Source organism: Gopherus evgoodei, chromosome 11, assembly GCF_007399415.2.
Source record: "Gopherus evgoodei ecotype Sinaloan lineage chromosome 11, rGopEvg1_v1.p, whole genome shotgun sequence".
NCBI lineage: Eukaryota > Metazoa > Chordata > Testudines > Testudinidae > Gopherus > Gopherus evgoodei.
The window spans coordinates 9,394,279-9,411,340 of record NC_044332.1 but is presented as its reverse complement, the minus strand read 5'-3'; the positions used below and the strand labels follow the sequence as shown (position 1 = coordinate 9,411,340).

General features: G+C 42.2%; 1 protein-coding gene across 9 annotated transcripts in view; it reads right to left on the bottom strand.

Moving 5' to 3' along the window:
• The window catches only part of ADARB1 (adenosine deaminase RNA specific B1), a 270,641-nt gene that overhangs the window by 32,910 nt on the left and 220,669 nt on the right, over positions 1–17,062 (bottom strand). For all 9 annotated transcript variants that reach the window (XM_030580007.1, XM_030580000.1, XM_030580006.1 and 6 more), the window contains 3 exons: positions 16,752–16,900; positions 15,833–16,001; positions 3,449–3,630 (listed from right to left, as the gene is read on the bottom strand). In XM_030580007.1, the coding sequence (XP_030435867.1) occupies positions 3,449–3,630; positions 15,833–16,001; positions 16,752–16,900 (500 nt within the window). The remainder of the gene's footprint in view (positions 1–3,448; positions 3,631–15,832; positions 16,002–16,751; positions 16,901–17,062) is intronic.

Below are 17,062 nucleotides of genomic sequence, written 5' to 3'. Positions count from 1 at the left end.
GTGGCAGCAGTACCAGGCCAAGCTGGTACTAAGCTTGGAGGTTTTCATGCTAACCCCCATATTTTGGACGCTAAGGTCCAAATCTGGGACTAGGTTATTGACACTGGGGTCTGCAGTCAAGATTTTAGGGGTCTTAGTGATGGACAGAGTATCCACTCTATGGGCCTCTTGTTCCTACCAACTGAAGGAAAGGCACTTGAGACAGTACATTCAGGTTTAACCTTTCTGCTCACTAAATTTTCACAGCAGGCGCCTATGGATAAAGAAAGATCTTTATTTTTGACAACAATGCTGATTTCTAATGGCAAGAGCGGACAATGAAACTCATTTGATTCCAGTGTTCTCCAGCTATCCCTGCTGGCATTAAGTGAGACTTAATACAAATTGTGTTTACCAGAAAGGTAGGTCAGAGCGTGAGTGTGAGAGAAAACACTATCACTAAAGAGATCATTTTGCCTCTGAAACAAACCACTATATTCTAGCTATTCAAAATACAACTGAAACCTTCACCCAACTGAGCAAGAGGAGGCAGGCTTGGGAGGGCCTAGGTTTGCACAGCCCTATGTGGCTTCATCTGCACCTCCAGAGAGGAGGTATTAGGAGAGGTGTGGACTGGTCAGTGGATCTGTGACTAAACAGATACACCATCTGAATCCAACTGTGCTGGGCTCTGAACACTATTGCTGCCCCAAACAAAAGAAAATCCATGAATCTATTTAATCTAACTCATTTTCTTTTTGTGGTTTCAACATACCAGTCTGAAAGGTATTTCTCTGAAAATGCTGTTCAAACAGCCCAGAAGATTTCAGCTTTCTATCTATGAATAATAATGATAAAGTTCTGATAGGAGTCGTAAAACAGATAGAACTATTTTATGTCAGATACATGAAAAATGCCCTTAAAATCCCACAGCTGGAATATACAGAGCTGAAAATGCACTAAATATTCTACAGAGCAGTGGACCCCAACGCGGTGCCTGCGGGAGAAATGGCGCCCACTGGAGCATCTCTGTGCGCCCATGTACTGGTCAGCGGACAAGCACCCGCTGAAATGCTGCCGAAAAGCAGCGTCATCAAAAGGCGTTGCCACTGAAATGCCGCCGAAAAGCAGTGTCGAAATGCTGCTGATGTCTGGCAGCATTTCGGCGGCGAGGCCTCTTGACATTGCCGATTCTCGGTGGCATTTCAGCTGATGCTTGTCTGCCGGCCACAGTCCTCGATGGCTTGTCATCTGGCGCCCGCCACCCGGAAAAGGTTGGGGACCACTGCTACAGAGAATATGACAACAAACATTCCATCTCAAAGAATTTACAAACTAAATATGGAATCAGAAAAGCATACACGAAATCTGACAGCAACTATGATTGTCAGTTATTATGGTCAAAACAATTGACTGTGTAGGATTTATTGTGCTGTAACTACTAGTTATTATTACATATTAATGTTTCTGGCAAGTCCATCATTTGACATTTTACTGCAGAGATGGGCAAACTCCGGCCCGTGGGACCGTCCTGCCTGGCCCCCGAGCTCCTGGCCCAGGAGGCTCGCCCCCAGCCCCTCCCCTACAGCATCAGGTCACTCTGCCACCAGAGCAATGCTCTGGGTGGCGGAGCTCTGAGCTCCTGGGCCAGTGCAGCTGCAGAGCCCGGCCTGACCCGGTGCTCTGTGCTGTATGGTGGCGGCATGGCCCAGCTCCAGCCGGGTGGCGTGGCTGTAGTGCTGCCAGCCATCGGTGCTCCAGGCAGTGCGGTAAGGGGGCATGGAGCGGCGGGGGGCTGGACAGAGGGCAGAGGAGTTCAGGGTGGTGGTCAGGGAGCAGGAGTGTGGATGAGGTTGGGGTAGTCGGGGTGAGAACAGGGGGTTGAATGGGGGCAGGTGTCCTGGGGGGGCAGCCAGGAAGGAGGGGCGGTTGGATGGGGCAGCAGGGGGCAGTCAGGGGCAGAGGTTCCAGGGGCAGTCAGGGGACAGGGAGAAGGGATGGTTGGATGGGGCAGGGGTCCCGGGGGGGACTGTAAGGAATGAGAGGAGGGGTTGGATGGGGTGGTGAGGGTCCAGGCGTGGTCAGGATACAGGGAACAGGGGTGTGGATGGGCAGGGGTCATGGGGGGGGCTGTCAGGGAATGGGGGGGTTGGATGGGGCAGGAATCCCCGGGGGCGGGCAGATAGGAGGTGGGGGCCAGGCCACGATCCCCTCCCCTAACCGGCCCGCCATACAATGTACGAAACCTGATGTGGCCCTCAGGCCAAAAAGTTTGCCTGCCCCTGTTCTACTGTATCCTAAGCTGTGTGACCCTTATTAATGAATTTTCATTATAGCTAAATGGATAGTGGTTAATTTGATTGTACCTGTTCCAATCCCCTATGCCTGTATGCAAAATTCATGTAATTTGTTAAATGTGCTTTAAAAATTAGGCTTTTTCTGAAAAATAAACACACACATGCTGGAAACCAAGTGCTTTAAAACAAAGCAGTGTGACTAGCACTGGGGAATCACCCATGTTGTGAGGGAAACATTTCACTTTTAAACTTGTCATGGCATTATTGTAACTAATAGAGACCTTAATTTTTAAAAGGGTTAAAAAAATACCTTAACAGTTTCCTTTTAAATAGAGATGAATGCAAAATTCAAATGCTGCCATTCCGCTTAATCCTACTTAACAACATTCTAAATAAAAAACAATATTCAAGGGCTTAAACAATATCTGGAACAAACAACTGCAACATTAGCTAATGACGGTGGCTGGAGATTATGAAACAGATCTGATGAACAGAAATCTGACAAGCTATTTAAAGGTAACCCTAAGGGATGTGCTGTTGGGCTCCAAATGCAGCATCTGTGCACCAAGCTATGAGATGGAAGTGATATTATTATGGTAGTTGGGCCATGCAGCCAAGTGGAGCGCCAGGCTAACTAAAACATAAGCTGCTTCCAGCACAGCTTGATGAGAGGAAGAAAATGCAACCAATGGCAGCTGGGACGTCCATTCTAGGAATTGAGAAGCAAATGTTTGTGTATCTTGGTACACTGCTAACATGATGGAGATGGCTCAACGAACAATTCCAATGGCAAGAGCAGTAACACTGAAACCTCACACTATTCTGTGGGTGGGAAAGGAAGAGATTTCACCAAACCCAGGCTTTCATCTTTGCTAATATATTGCTGGGGCACCTGCATTCTCAAAACAGCATATAAATACAGCCACATGAAATGGCTCATATAGAAGAGTTCACAAAAACTCCTGTTACGGTCTTGTAACACACAAAGAAGGTCCTGTAATAGTAATTCTAGCTGGTTATAGCTTATTTTCAGGTTGGGTCATAATTTCCTTGCTGTAGTCACAAAACAACTTGCTCACAGTACATAATTTGCAAAGGTTTGAGAATTGCAAAATTATGTTACTGTTGGAACAGATTTAGTTACCGTACATCCTTCTCCATTAGATACTTGCCACTAAGTAAAGGTCTGTTGAGCGTATACAGAGGTGGTAGATCTTCTATCTCTGCTATCCGCTGGTATACTGCTCTGGATAGATGGTCCCCATGATATAAACTCCCCAAGATGATGCTAGAGAAGTAAACTGGCTCCACGAAGAGGCTAAGTAAGGATCCTTGAATACCCAACACGTTCCACCTAAGGGGAAGGAAAAAAAACACTTTCTTTTTAACGGAACAAGTAACCTTTACTAGAAATAAAAGGAGGCAATCTCAATGGACTAGACTTTCAGTCTCCCCTATTGCCCAGAGCTTGACTTTGTTGTAGCTGTGTACCCAGCCAGAGTTCCACAGCATAGCTTTACATCATGCCTGTGGAGCACATATTGGAATCCCAAACATCGGCAGGTGCTGCAAATCTGTCATATGGCAGTCAAGGCCAAATTTCATAGGCAGAGTCCATGACTCTGGTTCCCCACTGCCACAGCTAGTGGGGCCTCTCCAAACATCCTAGTGTAGGGAGAGGGGTGAGATCTGTCTAGCTGAGTGAACGTTGGTCACACAGGCCAGGATGAGAGCTCTCTAGCTTCAAGTGAGCACTGATGTCTTCAGAACAGATCCATCAGTGTGGAAGTCCCCTTTCCCAGGGTCGGCATGCAGGGGAGACAGGACACTTCCCAAAGATTCTCTCCTCCCCATAAGAGACAGTTCTGTCCCCTTCACCCACAAGTCGCCTTTCCCCTATTGCTGCTTTGAATGGATAACTACAACTCCACAGCTGCAGCAGTGTCTATGGGCTCTGCACAGGGATTCTCTAATCTAGGAGCTCATATGCACACATTCTTTGCCCTTTTCAGTAGCTTCACAGATTTTGACTGTGGAATCCTTGTCTGCATTGGTCTGACCATCCTCAGGGTAGGTCAGGTTGGTATGGAACCAATATGTGAAGGAGTAAACATCCATATTCAAAAGCATCAGGATTCAGATGACTGCCAAGCATCTAAAAGACTTTAAAAAATCTCAATCCCCAATCTGGGATATTTGAATCAGTCTCTGTCTTGCCGTTCACCCGCAGAATACTTCTGCAAAATTAATGTATCAAATTAAACCATAATGGCCTCTGAGTGGATGAAGAAGCAGGGAATGTTCAATCAGGTTTCCTCTGGTACCCTTGCATAGGAACTAGCTACAATTGCAGTTCTTGTGCTCATGTGAGCACGGGGCTTGTAGAGCCAGCCATCCTTAGTAACAGGAACAGTTGGGGCAGCGAAGGGAAGCACACACTTGAGGCACAGTACGTCTTTGAGCTCCTGCTGGGATGGCACAGCTCCACCACATTCTCAGCACAGGCCAGAGATTACAGGACCCAACTGAACACATGGCTAAAAAGCGTCAAAGAAATAATAAACGTATAAGACTGTGTAAGAGCCTTGAAAAATTACTAAAAAAGCTCAAGGCAACAATCTATTCACATACCTTTACTATAATGAGGATGAAAATGAAAACACCATATACCAGTTTACTCACCCATCATTAAAAATGTTTGTCCCAGGTTACTGGGAGAGCAAGTAGCATTTTGCAGTAATGCAAAACGTGTAAGGGAAAGATTAAGTCATATTTTATATTATATTGACATTCTATTTGCCAGCCAAATATTGGAAAATAAAAATAAAGAAGCTGTGAGAAAATTATTTCAAATCTATTTCATTAGTTTTAAAGCTAAACAAGGTTTACAACAGAATAACACTTTACATACACATTATATATAAAAGACTCCATTAATGATCATCTTTATATGTGAGAAGTCAGTTACAATTTCAGAATTAGACCCACTGAGAACATTTCCAGACTTTACCAGAATTAGAATTTTGCTGGCACAAGCAGATATTTAGGTGATCAAATACCTCATAATGGTTCTCCTTACCAATTTTCCAGTTGCCAAGGTGTTGCCTCAATATTTGCAGTATTCCTAATACCAAGTACAAGGAAGTATATGGACTACTGCAAATATAGATGTAGTGCTTTTTAATACAAAACTGAAATGAATTAAAGGGCAAAGAATGTAAATTTTAGTCTCACAATTGCACCTGTAATCTATGTGCACTCAAATTAAGAACCGTTTCCCCAAGCGCAGCCTATTACGTTTAGATTTCAAAAACACTACCAGGAAGACCAGAATGCACCATGTGACACTAACCAAAACCTTCCTCTGCCTCCTTTCTCATTGCCTTTATTAAGTATCTCTAGTTTTTCAACTACACAATTCGGTAACCCTACCCAGTGTAGACAATGAAAACTAACATCTGCGCTGGTTTAAAAAGTATATTGATTAAAGCAAAACTAAATGTGTTTGCTCCTTGAAAACTAGATTCAACTTTGATTTAGATCACGACTAAAAATGATCATACTAGTCCCATCAGAATCACTTGTGGATATTTTTCAATACTTTAAATGGATTGAGCAATATACTATGATTCAGGCATGCCTGGCTGTTTCTATGTGAGAAAAACATGGGACGTGAATGGAAATACTGTAGCTCATAACCGAGACACAGTGGCAGGGCTACGTGGGAAAAGTTTTTACAGCTGATTTCCACATTATACTTGCTTTCGAAGTTAATACTATTTGTTTTCACTCTCATTAACACAAACATGACATCACATATTAACATTTTCTCATTTTCTAAATATACTGTAGTATTATTTTTTAAAAGGGTCACAAACATCTTCTCCTCAATGCAATGTCATGTGGATTGTCTCTCTGATTTTAAACTCCGTAGCTGTAGGAATGCAGTTGAAACCATGAAATATGTTATTTCATAGATATATACATTTAGGGCCCAGTATGATGTTGTGCAACCTCCACAAATGTCGAACTTAACAGGCCCAAACTATCCCCTTATTTACATCCATTCATCTTCACTGCAAACAATGAGGTTACAAAGGCGGGAGAGCAAAATTTAGCCACAGAGAAGTTTAGTAACCTCACAGGATGCATCATGTCCCTGTAGTATTATGGGGTCTATGAAAAGTGCTCTCTTCAAATCAATGTATAAAATATTAAGAGAAAGTGGCTGCCTCCAAACCAAATGTATCATAGAATCACAGAATATCAGGGTTGGAAGAGACCTCAGGAGGTCATCTAGTCCAACCCCCAACTAAATCATCCCAGCAAGAGCTTTGTCAAGCCGGGTCTTAAAAATGTAGGCGGCCTTGCACCCGATTTACAAACCAAACACAAATCTACCTCTCTCCCATGTGGCTTAAGAATAGGTTTATAATAATAATTTTATAATAATTGATTAGCTTTTCAATTTTACACATTGCAGTATGGAAGACACAAGATCTGGCCCAAGGGCACAGTGCTATATTTAGGGGGACTGGATGGCTCACGAAATTGGTAATGAAAAATAAATATTTCACCACTAGGTCATCAGTTCAAATTCATTCAGCTTAGATATGAGCAAAAGTCCACAAAGCCTATGTGGAATAAATTGGTGATCTAACTTCAGTTCTTAGTGGCCAGAGAGCCAAGTCACAAACACATGGCTACCTCTGTCCTTCAATCCTTTCTCACCCTTAACAGAGAGAATAAGGACTGAGGCCCTGGTCTAGGAAAATGCTCAAGTGCATACTTACCTTCAAGCACAGGTATCCCACTGACTACTCAAGTGCTTAAAGTTAAACGTGTTCTCATGTTTTGCTGAACAGAGGCCTCCATGGGCATGAAGACCTTCTCCCAACCTAAGATCTGGTTTCTGTGGAACAGCCTAGGGCACATTAGCAGGGCAGTGCACAAAACCTGTGCTGCTGGTGCTTGTACGTTTAAATTCATAGGGCTGGCAATCAAACCCTTTTCATGAGCATTTCTAAAGCTATAACATAGAAATGACATTTTAAACATATATTTCCCTTTTAAACATCTGTGGAGTCATATGAAAAGGTAAAATAATTGGCAATATGCAACATTTCAACTACAACTCTGCACTTTTGTGAATTACACACAACGCAAGGTGAAGCAATTCAAACTGATTTGGGGAAGTGCTGCCCTCAAATATTGGCATGCAAGTATATCTTGAAGGGATTAAGAACTGATTTTAATTTCTGAGCAGCCTTTCATGAAATAGGGCAGTGTTTCTCAACCTTTTTGATACAGAGGGCTGGCTTGCTATCTTCCTAAGCTGTGTCATGGAGATCTCAGGGACTGGCCATTGAGAAATACTGATGTAGAGCACTCAGTGGACAGGAGGCATTTGTCAGGCATTCATTTTAATAATCCCCAAGGTTAGCCAAGGTTATGTTTAAAAAACCTGTTTGATCAGGCATCAGAATTTCTACTGCTTTGAAATCCTGTCCTAGAAACAATTAGAAAAGGTGCTTAAACATGAAAATGGACATTAAAAGCTACAATTCAAAGTAGCAGTCCAGCCCTTTTTATAGACTTTAAGGTCAGAAGGGACCATTATGACCATTTAGTCTGACCTCCTGCACAATGCATGCCATAATCTCACCCATCCACTTCAATAACAACCCCCTAACCTATGTCTGAGTTATTGAAGTCCTCAAATTGTGGCTTGAAGACCTCAAGCTGCAGAGAATCCTCCAGCAAGTGACCCGTGCCCCATGCTGCAGAGGAAGGCGAAAAGCCTCCAGGGCCTCTGCCAATCTGCCCTGGAAGAAAATTCCTTCCCAACCCCAAATATGGCAATCAGTTAAACCCTGAGCATGTGGGCAAGACTCACCAGCCAGACACCCAGGAAAGAATTCTCTGTAGTAACTCAGATCCCATCCCATCTAACATCCCTTCACAGACCACTGGGCATACTTTTTCATAGATAAGAGGTTGCAAGTTGCATTATAGTGACTCTCACTATCACCGCTTTGGTTAAGAGTTTACCATTGTTCTCACTACTGTGTTTATTAGCTGCTGCTGCTTCTCTTAGAAAAATAAACATAAGTGATGTCATTTTATTTAGAAATCTGGTTACTGAATAGATCCAACAATTAGGAGTTTGCAAGCACAAGACAAAGATTAAGGTGATTTGCTTGTATGATTCACGCTTTATAGTTAGCTTTTAGAACTACAGAACAGCTGAACCTGCAATTCCTACTCATGCAAGTAGTTCCACTGATTTCAACTGGGCTACTCAACTGAACAAGGAGATGCAAGATTAGATTTTAGATTGAGAGTAGAAATTAGTTCTGGTCTGTCATATGACCTACCTCTTTATTATTATCTGATTTAATAAAGTTCCATAATCACTGTTTATTTTATGAAGAAGGAATTGCATAGCCTGTAATACACCTTTTATCTTTGTTATCAGCTATACTGTCAACTAGGGCAGGTTGGAAATTTTCCATCATTTTTTCTCTCACTCTCTCTCCATCTCCCCTTTCTTTTTTTTTGTACTGATAGAAAGTTTGTTTTTTGGCTCAAAGAATTTTTTTTTAAATGTCTTCCTGCTATGGAAAGTTATGATGTTCCATCAACCACTCTTCCAAACAGCTGAAAAATTTCATGTAAAATTGAAAAACTGATTTAGAAATGTTGCTGCAGAAGCTCATGAGAGTTGTAGTTCAGATGCCTCACGTCCCCTTCTCCTCTCTGGACTGGGTTTTCCAGCTGGAGCAGTGGCAGTGTGGACACAGGGTTCATATTTGTCTTGCTTCTGAGATCCCTCCATGCTCTCTGGAAATCAGTCTCATGTTCAGGGTGTGGAGAAGGATGCTGGCTCTTTCCTGCTATAGAGTGCCCCTCTCACCTCCTTTGAAAAGACCCTTCTATGTGTCAGCCATTTTCTCAGCCCAAAGGACAAGAGTTTCCAGTTAATAGATAATTAAACTCCTAGCAGCTGATTGTTGCTGTCAGTGCAGATGTTTCAAGGATTTGATCAGACAAGCAGTTAACATATACACACAAACATACATAACTGCTGTTGTATCACTGACATTACAAATTAATTTTTAAAAAATTCTAATATTTATTCAGTTTGAAGCATTTTCTCTCTATGGCACATTAGGTGAACTTTGCAGAATTACCACATACGTTCCTTTTCCCTTTATTCAGAGTGCACTTTTTATCGGTGCTGCTAACACTGCCTCAGCCTTACATATGTGTTCTTTTTTGTACTTCTTGATTTTTTCTATTTTCAGTCTTTTCACATTTAATATGAGAGAAGGGAAGCCACAGGTTCACATCAGAATCTTTCAAATTAGGAGAGTCATGGTTTCCCTGCTATGCTGTCAAATTTCCGCCTCAAACTAATATATGCCCATGGCCAAGTGGTCTGCAAGCGCTTGACATTTCTGAATGTATTTATTTAAACCAATTTCATCTCTGAACACTAGAGAGATAAATATATGCCTAATTCTGCATCAATACACTAGCACAGACTTTGCCAGTGTACTTCTTGCTGTAATAAGAGGATGGGAATTTATGCTGCAATTTTTAAAAATTGATTATATAGAACACTTGTTAGAACTACTCTGGAGCAACAACAGGAATGAAGGTGTGTAATTGCAGCAGATGACAAAGTATAATGTTCATGACTCTCTCCCTAACATCCTGTTCTTTGTACGGCAATAGAAGTACACAAGGAACTGCTTTACACAATTAACATTCGTAACTTCAGAATGTGCAGTATCAGAGTTTATCTCAGGCATTCTTTGTTTATAGACCTCAGTCTAATGCCGAAACAGCACCGGCTGAACAATGAAATTATATTTACCGTAGAATGAAAAACTTGATAAAAAGTGGTATTTCCAATGCCCAAAGTTATTCTTATTAATATGATTTGTGAGATTAACAAATGTGATCAATAAATGTGAAGGAGAAGAAGGTGATCAGGAACAGTCAACATGGATTCACCAAGGGAAAGTCATGCCTGACCAACCTGATTGCCTTCTATGATGAGATAACTGGCTCTGTGGATATGGGGAAAGCAGTGGATGTGATATACCTTGACTTTAACAAAGCTTTTGATACGGTCTCCCACAGTATTCTTGCCAGCAAGTTAAAGAAATACGGACTGGATGAATGGACTATAAGGTGGACAGAAAGCTGGCTAGATCGTTGGGCTCAACGGGTAGTGATCAATGGCTCAATGTCTAGTTGGCAGCCGGTATCGAGCGGAGTGCCCCAGGGGTCAGTCCTGCGGCCGGTTATGTTCAACATCTTCATTAATGATCTGGATGGTAAGATGGATTGCACCCTCAGCAAGTCTGTGGATGACACTAAGCTGGGGAGAGAGGTAGATATGCTGGAGGGTAGGGATGGGGTCCAGAGTGACCAAGACAAATTAGAGGATTGGGCCAAAAGAAATCTGATGAGGTTCAACAAGGACAAGTGTGGAGTCCTGCACTTAGGACAGAAGAATCCCACGCACCGCTACAGGCTGGGGACCGACTGGCTAAGTGGCAGTTCTGCAGAGAAGGACCTAGGGATTACAGTGGATGAGAAACTGGGGTTGGTCCTGCCTTGAGAGGGGGTTGGACTGGATGATCTTCTGAGGTCTCTTCCAACCCTAATCTTCTATGAGTCTATGATAAGGGAAAGAGCCTAAAAATGATTTACTAGTAATTCTGTTTGTGATAGACTCCTCTAAGCCTTATTGTGCCACCAACTGGGAAGCAAGGAGATAAAGTATTGTGCGCCCCCACTCCTGATTATATAGGCCTCAGCCAGTCCCCATCACTCTTGTTAAAGAGACCCGCAGACTAAGAACAGTATGCAAGGTAGTGAGACAAATAATTCACAAATAAGCAATGGCACCAACCTACGACAAATGGAAAGGAGATGACAAACAGAATTAATAGGAAGTAATATCCTCTTGCCATATGTCTCTATTTTCGTCTATCCTATGGCAGTGGATTAAAGTCCAGATCGCAGACACCACATGCAGTAACTTCAAAAGGCAGGCATTCCTTACTGTGAGGCTGCAAGACCCTGTGGCTGCTGGAGGTCTCCTGAGAGCAGAGAGTATGCAAAGATGTTCTTGCAGCCATCCAGATATAGGGGAATCAAGGAGAGAAATTCCCAGAAATATAACCTGTGAAAAGAGGGGTACCCTGATAATTACCCTGGCAGGTGACAGAAGTCATCACAGTCAGACTGTCATAGTGGAACAGGAAATAATAATTCAAGTCCCAAGAGCTCCGAAGGCAGAAGAGCAAGAGGAAAGGTCTAGCTTGAGAAGACCGATACTCAACCTGCATTGCTCCATGGCCCAGTGACCCTGAGCTGGCCATCTGTTCACGTGTCACCCCAGCCCGAGTCTCACATTGGTGGGGAATACAGAAGTGAGGGATGAAGAGAAGGCAGAAAGAAAGGCTGGATGGAGAAGCCCACCAGTCCAGAGAGACAAACCCAGAACAAGGGTTCCTCTAGAGAAGAGAGGGGCTGCCACATGGGCAACAGGGAAGCTACAAGGGAAATAGGTCCTGAACTTATTCCACCTCTCAGGGCTTAAGCCTCACTGTAAATGTGTGGACTCGCCCCCGCGGTGCCTCCTGCTGGTTGCTTCGGGGAATTAGCTCGATTCCAGCTACGGAGCACCCTCTGCAGGCCGATGATCCACCTGTCCTCTGCTGGCCCCGGGCCCCTCCCTGGACCTCGGTGCCCCTTTAACTGGGTCCTCCGCTCTCCCAGGGGAACCCCCACCCCACTATCCCCACTTTGCCTCAGTATTGGCTACTGCCCAAACATTGTCTAGCCCCATGCCCTGGGGCAGACTGCAGTATCAGCCACTCATCATAGGCAAAGGGGTTTTGGCCTGGCTGCCTTTACCCACCCTCCGGCTGCCCCTCTGCAAGCCCAGTACCTTGAAGGCCTAGAATCAGGCCCTGCAGCCTGGGGAGTCAGTAGCCTAGGGCTTCCCAGCTCCTAAGGCTTTTCCCCCAGCCTCGCCTTCCTTTAGGTCCCTTGGGTGAGTCCCTGAGCAGCCAGGCCTGTCTCTCGCTCCAGTCAGAGAGAGACTCCTTTTTGCTTCTGGCTCCCCTGGCCTTCTTATACAGCCCTGTGGCTCAGTTTGGGGCATGGTCATCAGCTGCAGCCACTCCCGCCATCAGCCCAGGCTTCTGGCTCCAGCTAAGGCCCCTTGCCAGGGCTGTTTTAATCCCTTCTCTCCCGGAGCAGGAGTCCACCCTGCTACACTCACCATCATCAGAACAGGACACAAATACTTCCCTGTCTCAGTGAGATCACGAGGCCTGTCTCATTAGTATCTGTAAAGTCCTATTAGAACCTACATGTTGATATTTGCAAGCAAAAAACCTACATGAACATGCAGTTACGGTGCAGTGTATATAGCAGTATTGTAAGGGTAAAAAACACTACTGGAATGTTTTAGTTATCTCAAAAGAAGTCTCACAAACCCAGGAAATTAAATGTTAAGGTTATACTTAAAAGAAATCTAAACATGTTACTGTATGGAAATGCACAGCGAAGGCACCCAAGCAACCTTAACACTGCAGTACAGCACACCATGCAATAACCATATGATTATGATCAATTCATTTTAGTGTCTGTGATCCCAGACTGCATTAACCTGATTTTTAAAGACTCAGTTTTTTCATATCTTTTCCTCTCATGGTGTCACTACAGGGTAGCATTAAGTTTGGGTGCCCTGGCTCGGAGCTCTGCCCTTTCATCCTCCCCTTCCAGCCTGAAGCAGAGCTCTCAAGATTTCTTGCCTCCTTTTCTTCTCTAGTGACCCTGAAACAAGGAAATAGAGTGAAAGAGGCAGCAGGAAGGAAAGAATAGGAGACTCAGGACAAAAGGCAAACAACATCAGTAAGAGGATTTTCTGGCTGAGGCTAAGTGATTGGGGCAGGGCTTCACAACTCTTTGCTTCACAGTAGTGGGCATCATCATGCTGTTTGCCTCTTAATCTATGGATGCTGGATGACAGAGGATTGATATAGAACAATATGATCTTGTGAGTAGCATTCAAATACAAAAGAGTCTTTGGATGTTCAGCTCTCCTTGGGAGGATATCCCTATGGAGCAAAGAGTTATCGAGGCTGGGAATGGAATATCTGTAGCTTGAGAGACTCGGGCATGTGTAAGTGAGGTGAGCTAATTTTGATGAGTGGCGGGCCTAGCTCCCCACCATCACAGAATATGGTCAAAGGTCTGCACTGAGTTTGCAGCACGGATCTCTCCAGACTTCTTCATTGTGAAGGCCAGAGAGAAGACAAGAATGGAGAGGATAAAAGCATGAATGGATAGCAGCACTTCCTAGAGGCCTGCAGCATTCTTAACAGGCTCACAGCTGAGCCAGCTCAGTAGCAAGCTGCTACTGAAGGACCAGAGGCAGAGGACAGGGCTGTAATGTTGTAGCTTAGTTTAGAATATACAGAGGGAGCTGTTCAGGAGCCAGAAAGTTTTATCAATGAGTTGCATGTATGACCTTTTATGGGCAGAGTTAACTCAATAGTCTTTGTCAGACTAGAGGATTTACTATGCAAGTAATCTTTATCTTTACCAAAATACATCAAGTTTGAACATAATGTTACTTTTGTATCATTACTGAACAGTTTTTATGCATTAAATTATTTCAATAATGCAAATAGTGTCATATCTTCTGTTAAATCCCAATAAAAACCCAATGGTATCTGAAATTTGTTAGTAATGGTATAGTACTGAATACTGGAAATTACATAGTAATGAACCCATTAAAGTGAAATTGGCAGAACATGACTATAAATGTAAACACTGGGCCTCCTTACTCCTCATACAGCATCTCCTCTATGTGTCACAGGGTTGCATGTGCTTTCTTTAGTGACACACTCAAATTTTTACTCTGGTTACCCCCCTGAATTACAACTAGCTATGAGAGAGTGACCTGGGTTCTGTTCTGCGTCACCCAGAATCAACAAAATAGTCAAATGAATTCTGGCTGAGTAATCTGTTTTGGTTTTTAACTGGTGATGAATACAAACACAGTTTTCATGCCTCAGATGGAGTTTATGGAGTTGGCGGTTAGGTATGCCACCTTGAATTGTAAGCTAGGAAATCTGCTTGGCCAGTCATTATAAAGAATAAATAAGGAATGTACATGTCATTCTTATGGAATCAATTTCAGGCCCGGACTTATTCATAGAAATTTAACATATAAAATCATACTTTTCTCACGCGCTATAGGAACCCTGACGGTTCTCCCACAAGGAGAATGGAGAATCACGCAAGTAGACCTCTCTCTGTGGTTTTAATTCTCATATAGCGCTTACACAGCACAGTGAATAGGTTCAATTCACTTTGTCTTTTACAAATGTATTTAACTATATTTTAATCATTTAATCCTGGTTTGATAAAATGCATAAACTACTTTTTATTAAAAAAAATAAAAGGACATGAACAATATCCTCGACTAAGAAAGGCTGCCATTTCTTCTATGTGATTTGTGGGACCCTATGGGGTACTGTGAAAATGTAGCGCTGATTTGAAAGCCAGCTTGCATTTTCCTGAAATTTCCCTGAGGTTGCTACACTTTTCAGAGGATACAGCTGTTTAATTTTGAGAGCATGGATTGGTTGAGCTTGTCTGGTTAAATTTTACCAAAATCTTTAACTAACGAAAGAGCACAATAACTAAACAAAAAAAAAAAAGATCAGTGTCACATTTTCACAAATGAAAACACTAGTTTTATTGAAAGGTTTTCCAGTCATTCAATTTTTTTCAAAAAGGTCACTTTTACCTGTATCAACCAAGTAATAGGTTCTTAACTAACGATGTTTTGCCATTTAAAATGATAGTGTACATTTACACTTACATATGCAGTATATAGATATATCTACAACACATTGGAATAGTCTATATTTTGATAAAAGTTGTATACAAGTATGACTTACACAACATACTACTGAATTTTATATTTTGTCAATACCATATTATGTCTGATGAAACTGCATGTTTTAATCATCATCATCATCATCATCAAGATATTAACAATACAAAATGAGGTAGATATAACAAAGTAGCAAATTAGGTAAATTAGAGTATATGGCACTCTACCACCTTGAAGAGAGAAAATATGCTTGTGGGATAAGCTTTGGATGGAATAAATGATTTCTGTTCTTCTTGGGCCTGAGCCTCACCACTGAAGCCAATGGGAATGTTGTCACTGACTTCAATGGGGGCAGAATCAGAGCATCTAATCTCATGCTGGGGGGCTAGACAAGCTTGATCTACAGCCTCTACAGTCACCTCCTGGGTCAACTAATGAGTGATTCAGACAAGACACTGTCAACATGACATCTGAAAACAATGTCGAATTTCCATCCATCCAGATGTTCAGATCCCTCCAGCGACCTATGTTTTAGGATGCAAGCTGTAACCAGGGTCCCATTTTTGGAATAAAACCAGAATAGTAGGGAAGAGAAGCCAAACACTTAATATCTTACCTAGCTATCTTGTCACTGCAAGACATAGTAAGCAGTCTCTCTCCCTGTAACACTCCATCCCACGTCTGGATGGTAGTAGTAGATCGGACTGGAATTGTCCCTTCTCCAGATTCTATTTTTGTCCGTAGCTGTCCCCTTGCTTTACGGTTTGGATGTCTGTCTCCCTGATCTAAGTAACAAAAATTGTTTTAAGTCAATTGAGAAACAACTGTACAGAAGGCAATGTATTTTTATGCTGGTAACCATCTTGGAAAAGGTCACAAAGTTTGGAACCAATTTCAATTACTCATTTAAATTTAGCTACAGCATCAAATATCTTTCTTGTATACAATATTCTCCAAAATACATTTGCTATTAAACCAAGCTTTTCAGGAAAGAACATCTCAGATATGGTATTTCGTTCTATAGTTCAGTTCTGGGCATTTCAGTGCTAGAATGAAATTAACAAATCAGTGTAGTTTAGCTATGTTGGTCCCAGGATATTAGAAAGACAAGGTGGATCTATTATTGGACCAATTCTCTCACTGATAGATGTTGGTCCAATAAAAGATATTACCTCATTGACTTTGTCTCATTAACAAATCAGGAAATTCAGAGAAGAGCAACAAATATTATTAAAAGGCAGCAATAATGAGGAAGTCCAATGAGTTCCATAAAGACACACTATGAGTTATTTGCTTATCCTTAACAGAATCCAGGATCTTCCTGGCTCTAGCCTAAATGACCAGTTTGTCTGTTTACATTTAGTTTAAAGTAAATGGTCCAGATTTCCAAGAAGAGATCTTTCTTCGAAAAAAATAATAATAAAAAAAGATCCATATACAAAAGACCAGAATTAAAATGACTGCTTACTTCTAATGTTGCCATTTGTCTGTAATCAATTAAACTCTAAGCAATTCCTTTATAGCTAGAATCATACCCTCTTGTGCTGCTTCATGTGGTGAGAAAATCCTAGCATCTCCACATGGAGAGGTGCTGATATAGAGATGAAATTGCACATTTTCTTTCAGTTTAAATCCGCCTCGTTCAGACTTGATAAAGATGGATTTTTGTTGATCTTCTTTATTACTGGAATATAAACAAAGAAGAGAACTGAAGAGAAACAAATGCAGGAGATTAAGCCCAGTCTAACTTACTATACATTAAAATGATTAAAATAAGGCATCAAATGTGGTACCTAAGAGTTATTACAAACCACACAGAAAGACAAGAAGTTAGAAACAAGAAATA